This window comes from Lipophrys pholis (assembly GCF_963383615.2).
Source record: "Lipophrys pholis genome assembly, chromosome: 15".
Taxonomy (NCBI): domain Eukaryota; kingdom Metazoa; phylum Chordata; class Actinopteri; order Blenniiformes; family Blenniidae; genus Lipophrys; species Lipophrys pholis.
Genome location: NC_137642.1, coordinates 13,642,682 through 13,661,947, shown reverse-complemented (window position 1 = coordinate 13,661,947; position 19,266 = coordinate 13,642,682). Strand labels below are relative to the sequence as shown.

General features: G+C 42.4%; 2 protein-coding genes across 2 annotated transcripts in view; one reads left to right on the top strand and one right to left on the bottom strand.

Moving 5' to 3' along the window:
* Positions 1-998: 998 nt before the first annotated feature.
* Positions 999-9,855, bottom strand: zc3h6 (zinc finger CCCH-type containing 6). Its single transcript, XM_080482262.1, is given in 12 exon segments — positions 999-4,229; positions 4,421-4,609; positions 4,849-5,252; positions 5,342-5,553; positions 5,642-5,751; positions 5,862-5,976; positions 6,068-6,196; positions 6,431-6,601; positions 6,771-6,998; positions 7,088-7,198; positions 7,311-7,554; positions 9,416-9,855. Coding segments are annotated over 12 exon segments (3,525 nt in total). The 5' UTR covers positions 9,502-9,855; the 3' UTR covers positions 999-2,703.
* A 2,024-nt stretch (positions 9,856-11,879) lies between these two features.
* LOC308120464 (serine/threonine-protein kinase ICK-like) overlaps positions 11,880-19,266 on the top strand; it is a 9,404-nt gene continuing 2,017 nt past the window's right edge. Inside the window, exons 1-10 of the mRNA XM_080481079.1 lie at positions 11,880-12,060; positions 13,669-13,919; positions 14,138-14,192; positions 15,690-15,811; positions 15,910-15,989; positions 16,283-16,415; positions 16,489-16,660; positions 17,584-17,751; positions 17,839-18,222; positions 18,582-18,760. Of these exons, the coding sequence (XP_080337205.1) occupies positions 13,819-13,919; positions 14,138-14,192; positions 15,690-15,811; positions 15,910-15,989; positions 16,283-16,415; positions 16,489-16,660; positions 17,584-17,751; positions 17,839-18,222; positions 18,582-18,760 (1,394 nt within the window). The 5' untranslated portion in view covers positions 11,880-12,060; positions 13,669-13,818. The remainder of the gene's footprint in view (positions 12,061-13,668; positions 13,920-14,137; positions 14,193-15,689; positions 15,812-15,909; positions 15,990-16,282; positions 16,416-16,488; positions 16,661-17,583; positions 17,752-17,838; positions 18,223-18,581; positions 18,761-19,266) is intronic.

Sequence of the window (19,266 nt, the reverse complement as noted above, 5' to 3'; positions counted from 1 at the left end):
GCCAGTCAGTTACTCATTTCATCAGAGTCATTGCTACCCACAGTCTAGATAAACAATGTACGGAAGAACTCGCCCTGATTGTTGAGCAAATCCTCACCATCACCAATCAGCTCAACATCATCTCGAGGTCAGGAAACTTCACATCACACACCGAGAATCAGGAAGTGAAAATATCGGAAGCAGAACTAATACAGTACTGTTTTTCATACCGTTTACATAGTGTGAATGCTGTTACACCCGGATGTAAATCATCTGACGAGATCCTGGTGAAAAATGCCCAGAATCTCCTCCAGACAGTTTTGCATGGGGTCCATGCTGCAGAAACCGCCTGCATCAAGGTAAATTTACCCGCTCAACCAGATCAGCACGTCTGTGATTGAGGTATAAAAGAAAAGAAGCTCTTTTATTCTTTTTCAGAGAACTAATACATATAGGAAAAGGGTTACTAAAAAGCAGTCTGTTCCATGATTTTGATAAACTACTGCTCCTGCTCTGCACCCGTCTTTGTATTTCATTACATATTTTGTCCAATGGAGGCGATTCACATTCTAATGTTTCAACAAAATGCAAGTTCACAAGTACTGTACCCTGGAAAAATAAAGCTGACACTTAGAATATATTAAAAGCAAAACAGCAGCTTTACAAGCATCATGTACATTCATTTAAACTTGATTTATAAATTCTCAAAGACCTGTCACCAGCTATATTCTATAAATTACAAGCACGAGTTCAATAAACCACATTTCCTATTCAATAGTGTTTTTGTGTTGTTTCTAAGCAAGCTCCGGTTAAACTTAACTGATGTGACATCTTAGAATTACTGACACAATTTAATTTCAGGGCCTGAAGCAGCCGGAGCCGAACTCTGACGGCGCCGAGGCCACAGCTTTGTGTTTCCAGTGGAAGAGAAAGCTGAAGATCCATCAAGCCCAGCAGACATCCAACCCGGAGACCGATGAACTGGGTTTAAGAAAGACATCTATGCACCCTTTAGCGCCCAGTCTTGCGACACAAGATTTTATGTTAATACACAAAAAACGCCACAAATGACCATCATGTCAAAAGAAACACTCCAAGTCACATTGATCAAGCAACTAGAGTCAATCGCAGTAGGTTTAGATCAGGAGCTTTCTTACTGTTGGAATATAAAAATAAAATATCTGAAATAAAACGGCTGTTTCATTGTATTTATTTTAGATATCTATCATAAAATCACTGAAATTATGAACATATGGATGTTAAAATGCCATACAGTATTATGAAAACCGTAACCACAACACCAACCCATACTGACATTAAAAAAAATAGAGCATTATACGTCAAACCACTCAAAAAGTAAACTGTACAGATGATATAAAATAAGAATTTACAACATGACTCTCGATGATAAAAAGTAGCTTAGTTTCAGTCACCCATGTGTCGCTCACATCACAGACACAGAACTGTCACTGAAGACAAACTGTTTAGCAAAATGCCGTTGCACACCTACAACACTCGTTCATTTAGAAGCAACTCCAACTGAATTCCACAGTAAAAACAGTAATAAAGGTCACATTTTTAAGATATGTACAAACACCGCCATGTCCTCAAGGTCTCTGTATAACACAAGTCCTACCTTTCCCTCTGGATATCTTCTGTCGATAACACAGAATTTGAATTTTCAATGCTAAAGGGTAATATTGTATTTTATGACCAATTAAAAATCGGATTTTACTTGTGTATTTATTCTTTAATTAGGCACGGCTTCTCTTCAGTGACAAACCGTATTCCATAAATTCCTAAACAAGGCTTCTGTTAAACTGAAAGTGAGCAGACTCACCTCTAAAATGTGTGTAGGAAGTGTAAAATTAAAAAAAAATTTCATGTCTGGCAATATTCTCCCAACTGAGAAGGGCTCCAATCGCCTTTATACTGCTTTTCTGTGTTCATGGATGTACACTAGAACACACACACTGCATGTGATAGAGAAATATATCAGCATGTTATAGGTTTGTTGATGAATATGCTTAATATTATTTCAAACCAATTTAAATGAAAACGAATCACAATAGACTCAGTGATTGATTCATTCTTGTGTGGCGCAGAAAACTTGTGGAAACTGGTAATTTAGTCAGGAAATAAACTGCTGTATTTAAAGGGATTTTGTTTTGATTATCTGACAATGTGTGGTTACATGTTCACAAACTAAAAACTCGGGTATAAAAGTGCAATAAAAAACAAAACAAAAAGTCCAAAACAATCCCTTATAAAGATGGGCATTAACATATACATATGATATAAAAATGTGTCAGAATAAATATGGAAATACACCAAAATACCATACATTTGTAGTTTGATTACTTAGCATTTTTTGCTGTGAACGTGGCGTAAATACATCAACTTTCCTACAGAAACAAATTCCTTGAATAAGACTACAGTTTAGAAAACCACATATGAATCAGTAATTGTGACACTAATATACTTTGAAATACCTCATTTTCTGATTGTTTTCAACATAAAAGCCCTAAAAATACATTTCTGGATTACTGTAATTCTGTTCAAAGGACCAAACTCTGCCTGTGCGCAAGTGTTCTGCATCATCTCTATACTGATGGGAGTGTTGTGTAGTAATCTATACAGGAGTATTTACAGAAATAAATAATTTTGTGTAAAGCTAAGATAAGCGAACCAAACATATCTCATTCGTATACAAACAGTTTGCAACTACTGACAGAAAGGAGAAGCGGTGGGATCAAAAGTCTTGAACACGTCTTTAAGTGTCCTGTCATCCACCTCCCCGTCCTCTGAATCTTCCTGTTTCGCTTCTTCCTCCATAACTTCCTCCTCCTCTTTCACACCCTTCTTTTCCTCCTTCTTTCCCTCCTTTTTTTCCTCCTTCTTTTCCTCCGCCTCCTCCTGCGCTCCAGCAGAACCCTGTCCTCCCGGCTTAGCCTGCCTGGAGTCAGTGTACTGGGGTCGGATTAGCCCAGCCAGAGCCTGAATGGGGAGATTGTGAACTGCAGGAGGTTTGGCAGGTGAGGCAGGGGGCATTGTGGGAGACGTGCAGACCGGAATACAATCTGAGGCGTCATCTGTGCTTTTGACCTCTTCGAAGGATCCGCTTCGTTGGGTTGGGGAGAGTGAACGCGGCGGAGTTTTGTCCTTCTTGGTGGGCTGCTTCAGAATCCCCGACTTTTTAGGAGGCTCCGCCTGCTCCTTGTGGGGCTGATCAGCCTGCGTGCGAGGATCATACAGGCTGATGCCCCCGAGGATCGTAGTTGGGCTTTCTAGCCCTCCACCAGAGGATGCCAGTCGAGGAGCATATGGCGGTAGTTTCTCGGGTTCTGGTTTTGGTCTGGCAGCAGTAGGAGAAGAGCTGGCCTTCTGTAGACTGGGGTCTACAGGCCCCCCGCCAGAGGCAGGCTCTTTGTGACAAAGGAGCTTGGAGTCCAGACTTCCTGTACGCTTAAGTCTGGGGTCCAGAGACTTTTGTTGGCGTGGATCTACAGGTCTCTCGGTGGAGGGACGGGACTCGAGGGATCCAGCGGGCAACCGACTCATACGTTCCTTCAAACGGGCAGCCGCCAGCCTGGGGTCTGTTGGTGGAGGGCTGGAGACTGAAGGATGGTCAGGCAGGCTCGTTCGATTCATCTGAGCATCGGCAATTAGTGGTGGGAGAGGCAGGTTGATGGAGTGCTCCTGCTTAGGGACCAGAGAAGGAATGAGGTCCTCGGGGGCCCACACCACAGTCTGAGCAAAGGCAGGCCGCTGGAGCAGAATGTCCACTCGGATGTGACTGAACTGCTTCAGCTGGCAACGGGGGTCTCGCAGCACTGCACTCGGACTGGCGTCTAGAGGGATAAGGACAGCTCTGTCCCTGAGTTCCCTCTCTCCTTCCTCCTCCTCCTCTCCTGTAGCAGCCTTCTGGGGACCTGCATGGACCTGCTGCCGATAGGAACTTTGCTCCATCGGTCTCACCTTCCTCGGGTCTCTCGAAATCCGCGGATCAGAAGCTCCTTCCGATTCCTTTTTCACGTCCAGATGCCGCTGTCTGGGGTCAGCCTTCGTACGTGGGTCAGTGGGCGGAGCTCTTTCCTTAACGAGCCGTGGGTTACCCAGAGCTGGAGTTCCTGGGGCCGCTTGTAGAAGTTTGGACTGCTGCATCTCACTCTGCTTTTTTAGGGATTTAAGAATGGAGGAGACACAACTCCCACCCTCCTCGTCACTTGAGTACCAGTTTGTAGTTTCATCTGTAATAAAAGGATCAAATATTAAAAGGTTTGTATGGATTTAGTCACAAATGTGATAAAAAAACTGATTTGGCCAATGTGTCTCGGTAAATATTCTCCAGATTTTAGTTGATGCGCCCATCCTGAAGAGGCTGTGGATTTTGTTGTATTTGAATATCTTATTCAGCAAAGCTGCTTCCTCGGACCCTTACCTCGATGTGAATTGTCATCTTGGCCATCAGCGGTCTGTGGCTCATTCCCATGTGACTGTGACTCTTGTTGCTGCTGCTGTGTCAGGTGTAAAATGATGGCTTTCTGCACTGCAGGTGGTAAAGACTGTAACTGTGACTCTGCACCCATCTGCTGCTGGAGGTTTTGCATGAAGGCCACACTGGGGTCCACTGCATTGAAATGAAAACAAAACCACAAAGAAAATTGACTGCGGTGACACAGCCCCAATTCCAAAATGTGTGTGTTTTTTCAGTTATATTGTGTTTTCATAGACATTTGATCCAGACAATTGTAAATCGTGTCAACAAAAAAACGTCACTTTTCTATTCCTTTCACCGACAAACATACAAAAACACTTGATTTTCCTATTCTACTAGTAAGAGTGTTATAGCGTTAATACTTCACTGACCTCCTTGTTGACCAACGGCCTGGTTGTGGAGCAGGCTGCTCAGTAAGTCAACGGGGTTTTGACCCACTGACGGAAAACTGAAGAGACTTTGTAGCATCTGTAAATCTGGTACATGAGGGAAAGGAGGCCTCTGCATCTGAGGGTTCATATTAGGTCGGTTTCCAAGGAAGGGAGGGGGCTGACCAGGGGGTGGCTGCATTGGAAATCCAAGCGGGGGAAGGTGCCCTGGGGGGATTTGCGGCATAGGTGGTCCAGTGGGGTGACCCATGGGAACAGAAGATTCAGCCATGGGACCAGAAGAAGCTGATGAACCTGGAGGAACTGCACCTCCACTCTGCATGTCCTCTGAGCTCCCACTGAACTGATTGGTGCCATCGTCCTCACCCTGGGAATAGTTGGTTCCACTGAAGAAAAGAAGAATCAAAATTCAGATCAACAATACTATAACAACACTTTTACGCTTTGATTTAAGTTCAATTACTGTTTGTTTTACCCCAGTGAAATTTTGTGGACCAGATCCACAGTAGGTTGAACCTTGATTTCAAACAGGGAGGGAATCTTCTTCCCATCGGGACTGCTCTGACCAGGAGTGGGCAGCAACCCCACACCAGGAGGGGGCTTTGGGAGTGGGGAAATCCCCTGCTTTCTCAGGTCCTCCAGCTCTAACTCGTCCTCTCGTGCATTCTCTTCTTCTGTGTTAATTATCTGACAAACACATCAGTGAAAAAAACAATATAATGTTTCAATCTCTTAATAATTGAAAGACACAATTGAAAAGTACCACCACTTTTACCTTATCAAGCAACTCTTTGGTCACGTCAGTCAAAGCCTCGTGGGAGAATTTGCAGTTGTCCCCTTGGTAGCATTTGGCTCCCGTATGAAAGAACTTGCAGGGGTATTCATGTGCGATCACGAGTTAAGTCACAACACTAATTAAACTGTATTGCGTCCCCAGTCTATTCTAAAATGCAATTACACAATTGTAATAAGGAATTATCATCACAGAAGGATATTGTGCATGTAAATGCAGTTATCTCCTTTGCTGCAGTATCCTTGAAGGTAAAATTTGCAAAGCTCTTTTTTCTTATCTGGCACAACGATCTCATGTTCAAACTTGCACTGTTCTCCCTGTGTGAAAGCAAAAGTAGGTCATTTCGGTGTCACAGTATACGAGTGGTAAGTTGATGAGAAAAGCAACAGAATACAAATGTTACCATACCTTGATGCATCTACCGTCCAAGAAATACTTGCAGATATATCGACCATTGTGTTCCACTGTGTGCTGATTGATAAACTCCTTGCTCATTATTGGCCGTTTCTTCTGAAATCCAGAAGTATTTTTTCCTTCCTTTGAGACAAAATAACAACCCCTAATTTAGTCTTTGATGGGAAAAATTTGAAACCAACCAATAATCTGAAAAAAGGAACGAATGAAGAGTTCAACAGTTTTCATATTCTACAACAGAAGATCAAAACAAGAAGGGAAAAACAGGCTCTGCTATTAGAGCCATGCTTTATTACTGAGATCAATACTTCTACAAAAAGATGCCCTGAGCACGTGTTTGACCAGCCACAAAAATACCATGTCTTCCATGCCCAGGTCTCCTCCTCGCCCTCGACCACGTCCTCCCCATGGTTTGCCTTTCAGTTTCTTGTTCTTGTTGAGCATCCCGCGTCCCCTGCCTGGTCCACTTCCTCTGCCCCGTCCCCTCAGCCCAACTGAGGAGGATTGATTTGGAGAGAAGTGATCAAGCTCTGTCCGTTTGCACAGATGAAGACAACATATCACCTCCTATCACATATTAAACCAAGTGATCGTTTAAAGAAGTGGTTCCAAATCTGGGGTCTAAGACCCTAAAATAACTCCAGGAATGAATTGATATCAAAAGTGTTTTGGTTTAAAAAAACAAAACATTCCTACACTGTTGTTGTTTCATCCCCCTCATGCTTCCTCTGTTCATCTGGTCCTTGGAGTGACGTCCCCTTCCCTGACTTGAGTCTTTTGACTGCTGGTATTCCATGTCCTCATCATAAAAATCTTCCTCTTCGTCGTAGTCATACTTGTCATCGCTGTAGTCGCTGTATTTGTCAAAATCGCCGCTCTTGTTCAGTGGGGACTTCTGTGAGTTGCCATGGCCTCCCTTTGAATGCTAACAAGTCAAAAGAGGAGATGATATGCTGAGAATATATTCTCACACCGCCGTGAGCAGACGCTGTCTGCTGGCCGAGATGAACTCACCTGAGAAGACTGGCCATCGGGTCCCTGACTCCTCCTGTTCTTAGGTCTTTCTGGTCGGTCGTAGTCGGAGTCGTAGCTGTCGGAGCTCGAGCTGCTGGAAGGGGAGTGATGCTGAGGAGAAAGACCAAAGAAAAACAACATTCAAGTGACTTTAGGAATAGTTTGTGTTTCACATTAATTCCCGAGATGTGAGAGGAGTAACAGATGTTCTATTATGTCTTACTTTCTGTCTGTCACGTCTCCTCCTTTTAGACCTCCTCTTATCCCTCGTCTTCTTGTATCTTTTCCTGGAGTGCCTGTGGGTCTTTTCATCTCTTTCTTTGACTTTGTCTTTTTCCCTTTCCTTCTCCTTCTCCTTCTCTTTGTCTTTGTCTTTGTCTTCGCTCACCTCTGGGTTCTCCTTGTTTTCCTCTTCAATTCCAATCCCCTCATCATCTATTTCTCCATCCTCCAGTTCACCATCCTCTCTGAAAGGGGGAAAACTGTGAAGTCAGTACAAAGTTTTAAATGCTGCATTTTGTAAAATCTCGGACAAGTATACAACTTTTTTTACTTTGAGACCAGAGCATGAGATACAAAGCAAAACCAAGTGCAGTGATCATTTTATATCAAATTAAGAGAAAGGATTTTCATATCTTGTCATGTCTTCGTTCAATCGGACCATTTTTGAAAGATAAAAACTGATTTCTGAAAACATTCTATATACGGGGCTTTGAGACATGTTGTACATTTCCTAAACATTTCTCTACAAGAATGCCAACTATCACCGTCTACTCAAAATAAACTACTGTGTTGGAAATAGGGAAGTGGGGTGTGCATTATAACACTGCACAGTGTTCCATTAATTCAATCTAATGTAAAAATGTAGACAGGTTACACTCCCCAGACAAGTGGCTCTTATGATCTGTCATGTTACAGACAAGCAAGATAAAAGTGAATTTAACACTAAAAGCTTAGCAGGTCCAACTATTCCTTCATGATGCTTAATTTACGTTTTAAAAACTGGAATTAACACATTCTGCAATATAGTTGAATTCCAACGGGATAATGTGATGTGAAATTACACTCAATAACATTGTAAATTTAGGAACATTTTCTTAATCAACTTCTTATAGTTCATACAAGGTAGGACATGAACAGGAAACACTTTCGGAAAGATGTAGGTTGGTTTTCCAACACATTAGCTCACTGATCCTTACATAAGCTTCAATCTAACAACCCTTCACATCCAAACCAACCACAGCTCATCCTTTCAAATCCACCTTCAGTTCAGCATCTTGTCTTTTAGTCAGCCCATCATGCTACTCTCACTAATGTCCTATAGACCTTTGTCTTCAACGGAACTTATCTCTAGCTTGCAAATTTAAATATATAGGCTGGTTTGTCCTGGAAAACAAGACTTGCACAAGCGTTTTCATTTATGTCAGGCACCAAAGAAGTTGTAGCACAGTTTTTCCTTCCTAAAAATGCATGTTGTACATTGTGGCTGCCATGCAAGCGCATAATTCAGTGTCCATGCTGAAATCATATGATGTCCACCTTGACTCCAGTTTGACCAGAAAAGTGTAATGCCGTAGTATAACAAAGTACATTTCAGCCACAGATGGAAGCACATCGATCACACTTCTCCTCCATAAGGAGGTGCTTAATTTTACCTCCCATTTTTTTTATCCACAGCGGCTGTTTGCTGCATCCTAATGAGTCAAAACAGTAAAATAGCAGGGTTTTTACTCTGCCCTTCTTCTAGAATATGCCAGCTGCAGATTAAAGAAAACCAGATAAAACTCTCTGCTCTCATCTGACTGCCATGTTTGGATTGTAGACAAAGAGGTATGGCCACAAGCACACAGGTATGGCCTTAAAACCCAGCAGAAGCACATTATTATCTCAACCCTGCATGAACCCTGTCTCTGCAGTACTGTCGATCGACCGACAGGGGGCTATCAACAGGACGAGGATGGGCGTGGCATTTACATCACTGACAATTTGCATATTCTCCTACAGATGGCAACAATGAAGCCATGAAATCCCAGTACCACAAACGAAACGAGCAGGGCTGGCTTCTCGCATGGAAATGAACATGAATGAGTCTCGTCGACGAGGTGATGTGAAAACTGACGCTGCCTGAATCAACTGCACCAAAGAGGCATGCAAAGAGAGAACAAAACCCAGAAGCAAATGTAGGGGGAGAAAAAAAAAAACGTGGATATGTCTCTTGTACCCTGCAATTCATGATTACAAGATTAAACAGTAACACAAGCACGTCGACCCACAGCACTGAAACGCACAGATGAGCGTATTAAGAATTGCATAAGATTGTTACTCGACCTTTCATCCCCTGCAAGCTCAGAGTCTGTCATGTTTTTGTCAAGAACAGGGGCTGGGGGACTGGAAACCAGGCTCACAGAAGCCATTGGAAAACGGATCTGCCTCCCGTCTCTCCGGTACCAGAGTGAGTTCACTTGGTGACTCGAAGAGACGTTGGTTTGTGAGAAATGCTGGAAGATGTCAGACTGGAAAAAACTCACGGTGTTACATGTCTCGACAGAGACAGTAAACAGACACTCTCCTCTTTCATATCAATGACGTTTTAACTCTGTGAGCGCAGCTTGATACCCCGCTTTGCTAATGTCCCGTCGGTTGACAGCTGCCATGGTGAGATAGAGGAGACGGAGGGTGAAACAGACAGAAATGTAACCATGTTCGTTGATTTCAGCATCTTCATGGGCTTTCTCAACAGGGACATCTCAAAATGGCTTCTGCAGCACATTCCCCGACAACGTACCCTGCGTTTATTTATAGTCCCGTCGGATCAGTCTAACCTGGCACTGCACGCGCTCTCCAGGCATTGGTCAAACATCGGACGGTTACACATAGTGACGTCTCCCATTGGACGACCACGATGTCACTCAACCTCAACATCTGTAACAATGCAGTGCATGGCACATTCAATTCGGTTCTTTGCATACGTAATAATTTTGCGCATCACGCTGTTCGGAAGAATTCTGTGTGTCGTTTTTCAAAAATCCAACGAAAGAAACGAAACCTTTGTTTTCGCCGCGTTCATCCGCAGAAACATGTTTTTTTTTTTTCTTCCGCCAACTCACGTAATTTGCGTGCTTCACACGCTCGTGCAGGCATGTCATTGGCCAGTAGGGGGCGCCGCTGCTTTATAAATCAAGCACCCAAAACCTCAGTCTGCAACATAAACTCAATTCAGAGACACTGGAACCTGCAGTCACGAGAAAACTCATTACAGAACTAAATCAAACTTCTGTGAAGTGCAATGCGTCCGCTTAAAAAGTTTCAGGGCAAATAAACTGGTTTGATACTCTGAATTAGAATTGTATTGATTGGGTTTAACTACTATTTATCACAGTCGTTTGACTGTGTCTATAAATGTTTTATTGATAACTATATATTCTTTGCGGTGTAATCAACCTGGTATTTTTATTTTGTTTGTTCAAACGTGTTGCTATACACGTTTATACGAATTAACTATATTCCAGTAATATACTTTACCCATTTACAAGTTGCTTTTCACACCAATGATTCGTTGAAACTGTAACTGATCAAAACCTAAAACCCACTGGACTTGCATGTCAAAACAAACAAGAAGAGAAGCTGGGCCTCAGCTGGCACGCCAGGTGGAGAGTTCTTTGTCAGTTTTTTTAAACACCAACATAATCACACTTTGTTTATCATTACACCGCACTGATTTTGCGTATGATTCTCCAGATATGTTAAAATAAATATTTGGTAAATGTGCTCCTGTTTAAATCTTCCAAAATATCTATTGTGGCAGTCATCTTCTGAGTTTTAATTGTGTTACCGAATAAGTGGAGAAACTGGCAATAAATCCATTTTGGTCTTTGTTGCAAATATATCAATTGTCAGCCAGTGGTTGACTGAAAATCTGTCCTTGAGTTCAACTGCTGTTAAATTGCTTCAATCATTCTTAAATACAAGTAAAACGATTGTTAATTCATAACTACTTTTCTCTAAACCCAATTAGTCAGTTACGGTTTAATGATTCAATATTTTGAAGCTAAATTCACATGGATAATATTGAGGGGGATAATGAGGCCGAAGATGAGCGTATAGATAGATAGATAGATAGATAGATAGATAGATAGATAGATAGATAGATAGATAGATAGATAGATAGATAGATAGATAGATAGATAGATGGAGAGAGAGAGAGAGAGATGGATAGATGGATAGATGGATAGGTTAAGAATAAAGGCTAAAAAGTGTAGACCACACAGTTGGAAAACTAATTATCTCACTAAGGAGTTTAGCAAATATAAGACGATTGGGAAAATAATCAAATAAGTACAAAAATACAACTTAATAACAATAACGCCAGTGTTTGTAATTCCTTGCTTCCTTTCACACTCAAGACTAATCCAACAATGACTTTAATTAACTAGTTTAGACAGCATTCAATAGACCTGTGGGAATCTGAAAATTACACAAAGATGACAAAATCAAGTCAAGCGAGTACACGGCAGCTTACTTCCGCTTTCGCTTTGCACCTCCGGCTTAACTCTACATTCTGAAGTATTTCGCTTCCAAAATGTCTCTACCGTTGCTTCGTTCAATTAAAACATTTTATCAGCTGTGTCTCAGTGATGCCACGTTTCCACTGACGACATTTACGGGATCCATGAGCCGCAGTTAGTGAAACACAAAGACACGCAGTGATTTATTTACTTCCCATTGTGTCTTCGATGTCGGAGCGGAGGAGCGGGGCTGTTGTGATTTGTTGTAACGGGACTGAAAGCTGTTTGGAAACAACGCGAGATTTCGCTGAGCCCCTGCCGTAGAGAACCGAGCGGAATCTTTTATTTACGTTTTGTGTTGGACGCACTGGTTTCGGTTATCAGTGAGCGGATTACCGCGGCGGGCCATTTGTTGAACACTGACTGCTAATGTCGGCTGCGGGTTGTTGTTCGTGTGAAGCCAGGAGGGTGAGTGTGATGTGTGTCATCTGGAGTTTGTGCATGTGTGTGTTTGGTGGTGTGTGTGTGTGTGTTTGTGTGTGTTTGTGTGTCCCTCCACCACTGTTTTCTCTGGAGCGGTGTGTTTTCTTCAGCATCTGGGCGACCACCAGCACTGCGACAACTGCCCTTAATCTGACTAGATCTTTGCTAGATTAACAACCAAGCCATTGGTTAGAATTATGGCTGGGTAAGGCAGTGCTTCAATAAAATGTTAACGCATTAATTAATTAGGACTTATAATTACTTTATGGCGCGTGAACGCAGTTGTTCATTGACTATGAGGACATAAAACATGCAGACATTAAAACGCTCCTTGAAATCTACATCGGGCACCTGTAGCAGGTTTCTCATCCTTTCCTCATCATCAAGTCACTGTTCAGAGCATAAACCTGACAGGAGCTTAACACTGGGAGCTGAACATCCATCCATCCATCCAGCCATCCATCCATCCATTCATGCATCATCCAATCACACCTCATGCATCATCCAGCCATCCATCCAACCAGTGATCTTGCTTTGAGATGAAAGAGCGAACCAGTACACCACAGCACAAACCAAATATTGTTGTCTGTGGAAACAGACAAACACTTCAAGCAACCATATTCAACATGCCCTGTCAATTGTAAATAACAGTGGTTTTACTTGATATGTTTTAATCTTTTATATTTCACGTTGATCATTTTCAGAAACACATGAACTGTCACCGTGTGAATTAAACACATTATTGGTTTTAAATGTTAGTACACTTATGTTTCTATTTCAAAACCTTAGGAATGACGATGCACAATGCACATTTTCCATTCACTGTCGAATTTTGCGTTTAACAATAAGATTAATCAGATTAACAGTTTTCATTGTTGCCCTGTGCTGTCAAGTATAAACAGAAACCCACGTTACAGGTTGTAGTATTATGACCAGCCAACCTGAGCTAAGAACTGTAACAATTAACTAGACACAAGGAGGTCAATATCTTTCCTTCCCTGGATGAGCAACAGCAGGAAAGTGGCCTTTAAGGATTACCGTGGCTAACAAACTGCCTGCTGTTATAATAGTTGTTGGATTACAGCTGAATGGTTGAGTCTTGTCACTTGACCTTCTTTTCCCCGGTTGACCCATAACAGGCTTTCTGATCAACGTGACTCTTTGCTGAAGAAACTCTCCTCTAGGCTTGACAGTGTTTTGGTGTCAAAACGTCTTCCTGCTCAATTCAGATCAAATATATAAACGAAGTAATGATTATCAAAACACATTTTTGAGTGGTTGTAGTAAGGACTTCTGTAAGAAATACTTTTATTATATCTACATAGAAAATGTGTCTTTCTGAATCACGACAGACTGTTTTATTATTTAATGTTGTCTTCAGATGAAGCCAAGCTATACATACATCATAGCAACTGCTTCTATATTGAATTAGATACAGAAAGGCTGAAGTTGTTGCTAATATTTCTTTAGTTTTTCTTCCCTACATTTTGTTTACATAGCTATAAACAACTGATTATGTTCCACGCATAGTCACTAGATTTCATACTGCTCCATAGTCACACTAAGTTATTTTGTCCATCTCTTATTTCTCAGATGAAAGGAGGGAAGTCCATGATACCACGGGTCCTCCAGCTCTGTTCGTAGTCTTTCGCCGTTGTCAAGGGAAAATCCGGTCGCATCTCCGCTTTCCACCCAATTATTATCCAATCCATCCCCGGATGACGCAATGGAAGAACAACCATTATGAATAGATACACGACCATCAAGCAGCTCGGGGATGGCACCTACGGCTCGGTCTTCCTCTGCCGCAGTCTGGAGACCGGCGAGCTGGTCGCCATAAAGAAGTGAGTATCCAGAAATGATGTGTTTTGTCAGAACCATCGGCAGTAGACGGTTTTCCAGCTTACGACGGATGTTATGGACCACATTATGTATCGCATACGCAAGGGGGAAAAAAACTGTTAAAATATTTCAGAATTACAGGGCAGTGATTTCAATCAGTAGGTGCTAAAATCATTAATTTATTTTAAACAGAATAATCAATGAACACGTTGTCTTTCAGAATGAAAAAGAAGTTTTATTCGTGGGAAGAATGCATGAACCTCCGAGAAGTCAAGGTGAGTTAACGCTTCAGAAAGTTTCACACAGTGGAAGAATATTTGCTCTAACAAGGAACGGTCTGCATTTATTGATGCGTTTGCAGTACCTGGGTGAAAGTACTCACACAGTAGCTATTTGTGTATTTGCTTCCCAAGTGCAAATTAAACCCTCTTGACACGACACTGAATCAAAGAAATAGGCCAAAAAATATATATATATTTCAGGAATGATTGGATCTGACATGTTTATATTAGGCCTTTAGCAAAAATAAAACAAGTGCGTTCATGCAGTATTTGGTGGTAAAGACTATAGTCTTTCCATTAGCTGTGTTGAGGTTTTTCATTTCGTTTAACGTGAAATTTGTTTCCTCCTCACTCCAGTGGAGGCTCGTCTTCGATTTCCTGCTGCTGCACATTCTTGTCTTTCCTTTTTCCACGAACTGGGAACATTCAACAAATGTTTCTGATGATTTCATAATTATTATGGTACACAGTTTAATAAAAAAAGTTCTTAATATCAATTACTATTATTGTTAATATTTTCCACTACAAACCAGAACAGATTTGTAGTGAACAAGCCACCTCCTTTCACAGAGTCCTGAATTAACATGAATTCGGAAAAAAATCGATTTCTTATTTAAGATTGATTTGAGAGTATTTGTGCATCACATGAATGTTTTTAATCATTTTCATCCAACACGTCACTTTCCAGTGACTGAATTACATATTACACCTGTAGGAGATGTCCCGCCTGTTTTGATTTGCTCTCGGTTCATGTCAGACTTCATTGCTGAAATAGTTTAATTTGTGGGTAATGCAGTACTGCTGTACAATAATACATTTTTCTTTTGTTTCTTTTTTTTTTTTTTTTTTTTTCCCCCCCACACCACTTCAGTATGATACTGTGTAAATGTTCCTCAGCTCTAAGAGCAGAAGGTGATTGCAGTGTGCTGCTGGTTCTGAGCTCTGGCTCCCTCCCCTGGCCTTTTACGCACACGCCCCTTTTTCTAGAGCTTGACCTCATGGCAGCAGTGAAACATGCCGGCTCATTAGAGTCCTGCGAAGTAGATCAGAGTGACAGCATGCCACCGTGAGCATTTCAAAGACTCATTACAGCTTTTCCCCCTTCTACTAAAATGTGGCATGTTTTTAAACGTATATCCCAGTGCATGGGGAAACCATAGTTATCCACCCTGCTTTATATCTATTCTTTACGTGTTTTCCTCGTAAATAAGATGCATAAATCCCACCTTGGCAGCATTTAAACCCCCCCGCTCCCCCTCTCCCCACCCCCAAACCACGTTATGTTCTTACGCTACCCAGGTTTTTAACGGCGAGGTTGCTTTTGGTTGATAGACGTAGGAATAGCTTCTGAATGTGCTGCAGTGACCTGTGTGTATTGTCCAGCATGAATAGTTTTAATCTTTATTTCCAACACTATGTCGTATCTATGCGTTTTATGTTTTATTACATAATATCTCCTTTTTTTTTTTCTTTTCTTTTTTTTGCTTTCAGACCTTAAGGAAACTCAACCACGCTAACGTGATCAAACTGAAGGAGGTCATCCGAGAAAAGGATCACTTGTACTTTATATTTGAGTACATGAAGGAAAACCTGTATCAGCTCATGAAAGACAGGTGAGTGTGGGGGTTGTTTTTTTTTTCTCTCCATAATTCCTTGTTTTATCTTGTGATGAAAGCTGATGTGAAAGTGATTTTCTTATTTCCGGCTGCAGGACCCAATTGTTCCCCGAATCGGCTGTAAGAAATATCATGTTTCAGATACTGCAGGGGCTCGCCTTCATTCATAAACATGGTACGTCCGTTTGTAACGCCCACTGTGAAATAGATCTCTCATTCTCCTTCTTCTTTTTTCTCTGTAGTTAATTATTGCTTCTCCTTTAGTTTTCATTCAGTCATTCATTAACTATGCATGTCAAAATATTCAGCCTGAAATAAAACACAATAGTTGAATTTTTATGCTTGACATTTATTTATTTGTTTTTATAAATCCAAACTAAAATCCAATTGTATCTTCATACTCTTATACTGTATATCTAATGTATCTGTAATAGGTCATCCTCATCAGACTGTGTGTGTCTCTGTTAGGGATTTTTCACAGAGACCTGAAACCGGAGAATCTACTGTGCATGGGCCCAGAGCTGGTGAAAATAGCTGACTTTGGGCTCGCGCGCGAGATTCGATCCAGACCACCGTACACAGACTACGTCTCAACTAGATGGTAAGTTTCTTCACAATACGTCTGTATAAATGAAAGAGCTTTTCACATCTAAAGACTCTACTTTTTGGACCAGGTATCGCGCTCCAGAGGTGCTCCTCAGATCCACGTTGTACAACTCACCGATAGACCAGTGGGCCGTCGGCTGCATCATGGCTGAGCTTTACACCTTCAGGCCTCTTTTCCCGGGCTCCAGTGAAGTTGACACCATATTCAAGATTTGCCAAGTCTTGGGTACGCCAAAGAAGGTAACAAGTTCTTGATTTCACGGGGAGATGGTTGGTTCAAGGCAAGTTTTCAGAAAGGTTAAGCCTATGAAGTCTAAGATAGTGGTGCAGATCAGAGGGAAGAGTTGTAGATTTGATCACAACACATTTTCAATATGGGAGATTTTCTCTCAGTTTCTGTTGACAAGTAACAATATGTGACAGAAACGGTCACATCTGATATGGAGAAAGAATTATCAGCTCCATCTCACAGCCGTGTGAGATTGCTGGTTATGATGTGTTGGAAAGATGCTCGCCTGTGACAAGTAGTCGAATTGAAAAGCAGCCACAGACTTACTGTAACACACACACACACACACACACACACACACACACACACACACACACACACACACACACACACACACACACACACACACACACACACACACACACACACACACACACACACACACACACACACACACACACAGCAGATTTCCAAAAAGCCCTTTATTTGTTCTTCTTAGTGCCACCCTGTTGCACAGGACGTGTTTTAGCTCTTTGTACTACACAAATCCTAACGCCAGCCAGAAAACAAAATGCCTGTCTCTAGATTAGCTGTGCCGCAGTTTAAATGAGACGAAGAACTTATGGATGCTTATGATTCCAATGATGTAGAGGCCTGTCCGGCAAAACAGGCTAAAACTTTTAACTCCATCCATCCATCCAGGCAGCCCACTCGTCACCTATAATCAGATAATTATTCCCTTATAATCTTTTAAAATTCACATTGTCAAGAAATTGGTTCTCTTTCCCTTTAAAGAAAAAGTTTCTGATGACACCAGGAAAGCAGAAGTGTTGAAGCAGCATTGCCGCTCAGAGAGCAGTTACACCAAATATAGTTTCCTGTGTCAAATCTCATGTTAACATTTCTTTCTATGGTGAATTGTGTGTTTTTCCAGAACGATTGGTCAGATGGATACCAGCTGGCGTATGCTATGAATTTCCGTTGGCCCCAGTGTGTTCCCAATAATCTGAAGACACTGATTCCAAATGCAAGTCCCGAAGCCATCCATCTGATGACAGACCTGCTTCAGTGGGATCCCACAAAAAGACCACTTGCAGCCGAGGTAGCCGTCGACACGCTGCCCTCCACACACCTCACGGCTCGGCTCACAGACCCAAAGCTGACCGTATGAATCTGTGCTCGTCCTCAGGTTCTCAGGTACGCGTACTTCCATGTAGGACAAGCTCTGGGCACCCCTCAACAGATCCTGGAGCAGGGCAGACCTCAGCTGGGCCTCGCACCGCTGCAGGCTCCTCTACAGTCACAACAGACACGACAGCTGCAGCCTCTGCTGCTCAGACCCGTGCCGCCCTCCCAGCCTCCTCCTCCCAACCAGCACTGCTCTGCCTCCAGGCCTCTCCAGCAGACCCAGCCGTCCTCCGTGTCGGCGACCGCCCAGGCGGCTGCGTACCAACGGCACACGGAGCTGGTGAGAGAGCAGCAGCAGCCGAAGCACATCCTGAAGCAGGAGCAGCCCAGAGGAATGCCGCAGAGCCACCTCCCTTACATCGTCGACAACAGTCTTCAGAGCAAGGTGAGGCTCGGGGTGAGGCCAGGAAGCAGTACAGGTTTAGGGATGGACACTGTATTGCCAAAAGCAACTTGCTTACAAGTTTTAGAACAAATAAACCTCCGGCAGATCCAGCCTGAGGTTTGGTTAGAAGATGGTCTAATGATAATGATAAGCCACAAACAACATGAGCCCCAGACAGTGAGCTAATGCACACGCCGCAGACCTGAGGTGAGCAGGAAGCACAGAGCGTGAATCTTGATCTCCACAGCCAGAGATCCTGCATGAAGGTACAGAGAGAGGAAAAGACAGTATACCCATGTAACATCAAGAAGAAGAATCTCTCATGTACTATGTTTTTTTTGTTTTGTTTTGTCTTGCAGCAAACAAGTCAGCTGAAACCTCAAGGAGGAGGTCGGCGACGCTGGGGCCACGGCACAGGACACCTCAAAGGAGAAGACTGGGACGACTACGAAGACACTGATCTGCCCTCCATAAGTATTCTTGGAAAAAGTAACTTTGCTTCAGACAAGTCAAGGCAGATGGAGGACACGTTTAGCAGGTGGGGCTGCGATCTGTCTGCATCATTCATACTGTACAAACCTTTTATTCAGAAAAACAATAATTTGTTGTCACACACACACACACACACACACACACACACACGCAAAGCACTGATGGCTGTACAACAGCGTTAATCTACACTAAACCAAGTGTAACATTTAACGCACGTCAACATGAGCACATCACCGATGTCCTCTACACACTACACTGGTTTTCCAGTGCATTTTAAAATTTGAACTTTAAATTTTAAATTAAATCCCATTTCATCGTCATTTGACGATGTTTCATACCGGCTATTTACACTATTCATCTAGTTCACTGATTTATTGGGACGCTTCTGTTTTGTTGCGGTTTCTTTACTCCTGGCCAGGTGTATCTGCTCACACACTGAAATAATCCAAATGCATGGCTAAACTCACCTAAACACACGTTTGACTTTTTCTCCATCGCGCTTTATGTGATGCTCGAGGAGTTCTTCAAATTCTGTTTTATTAGTTTGAAAGA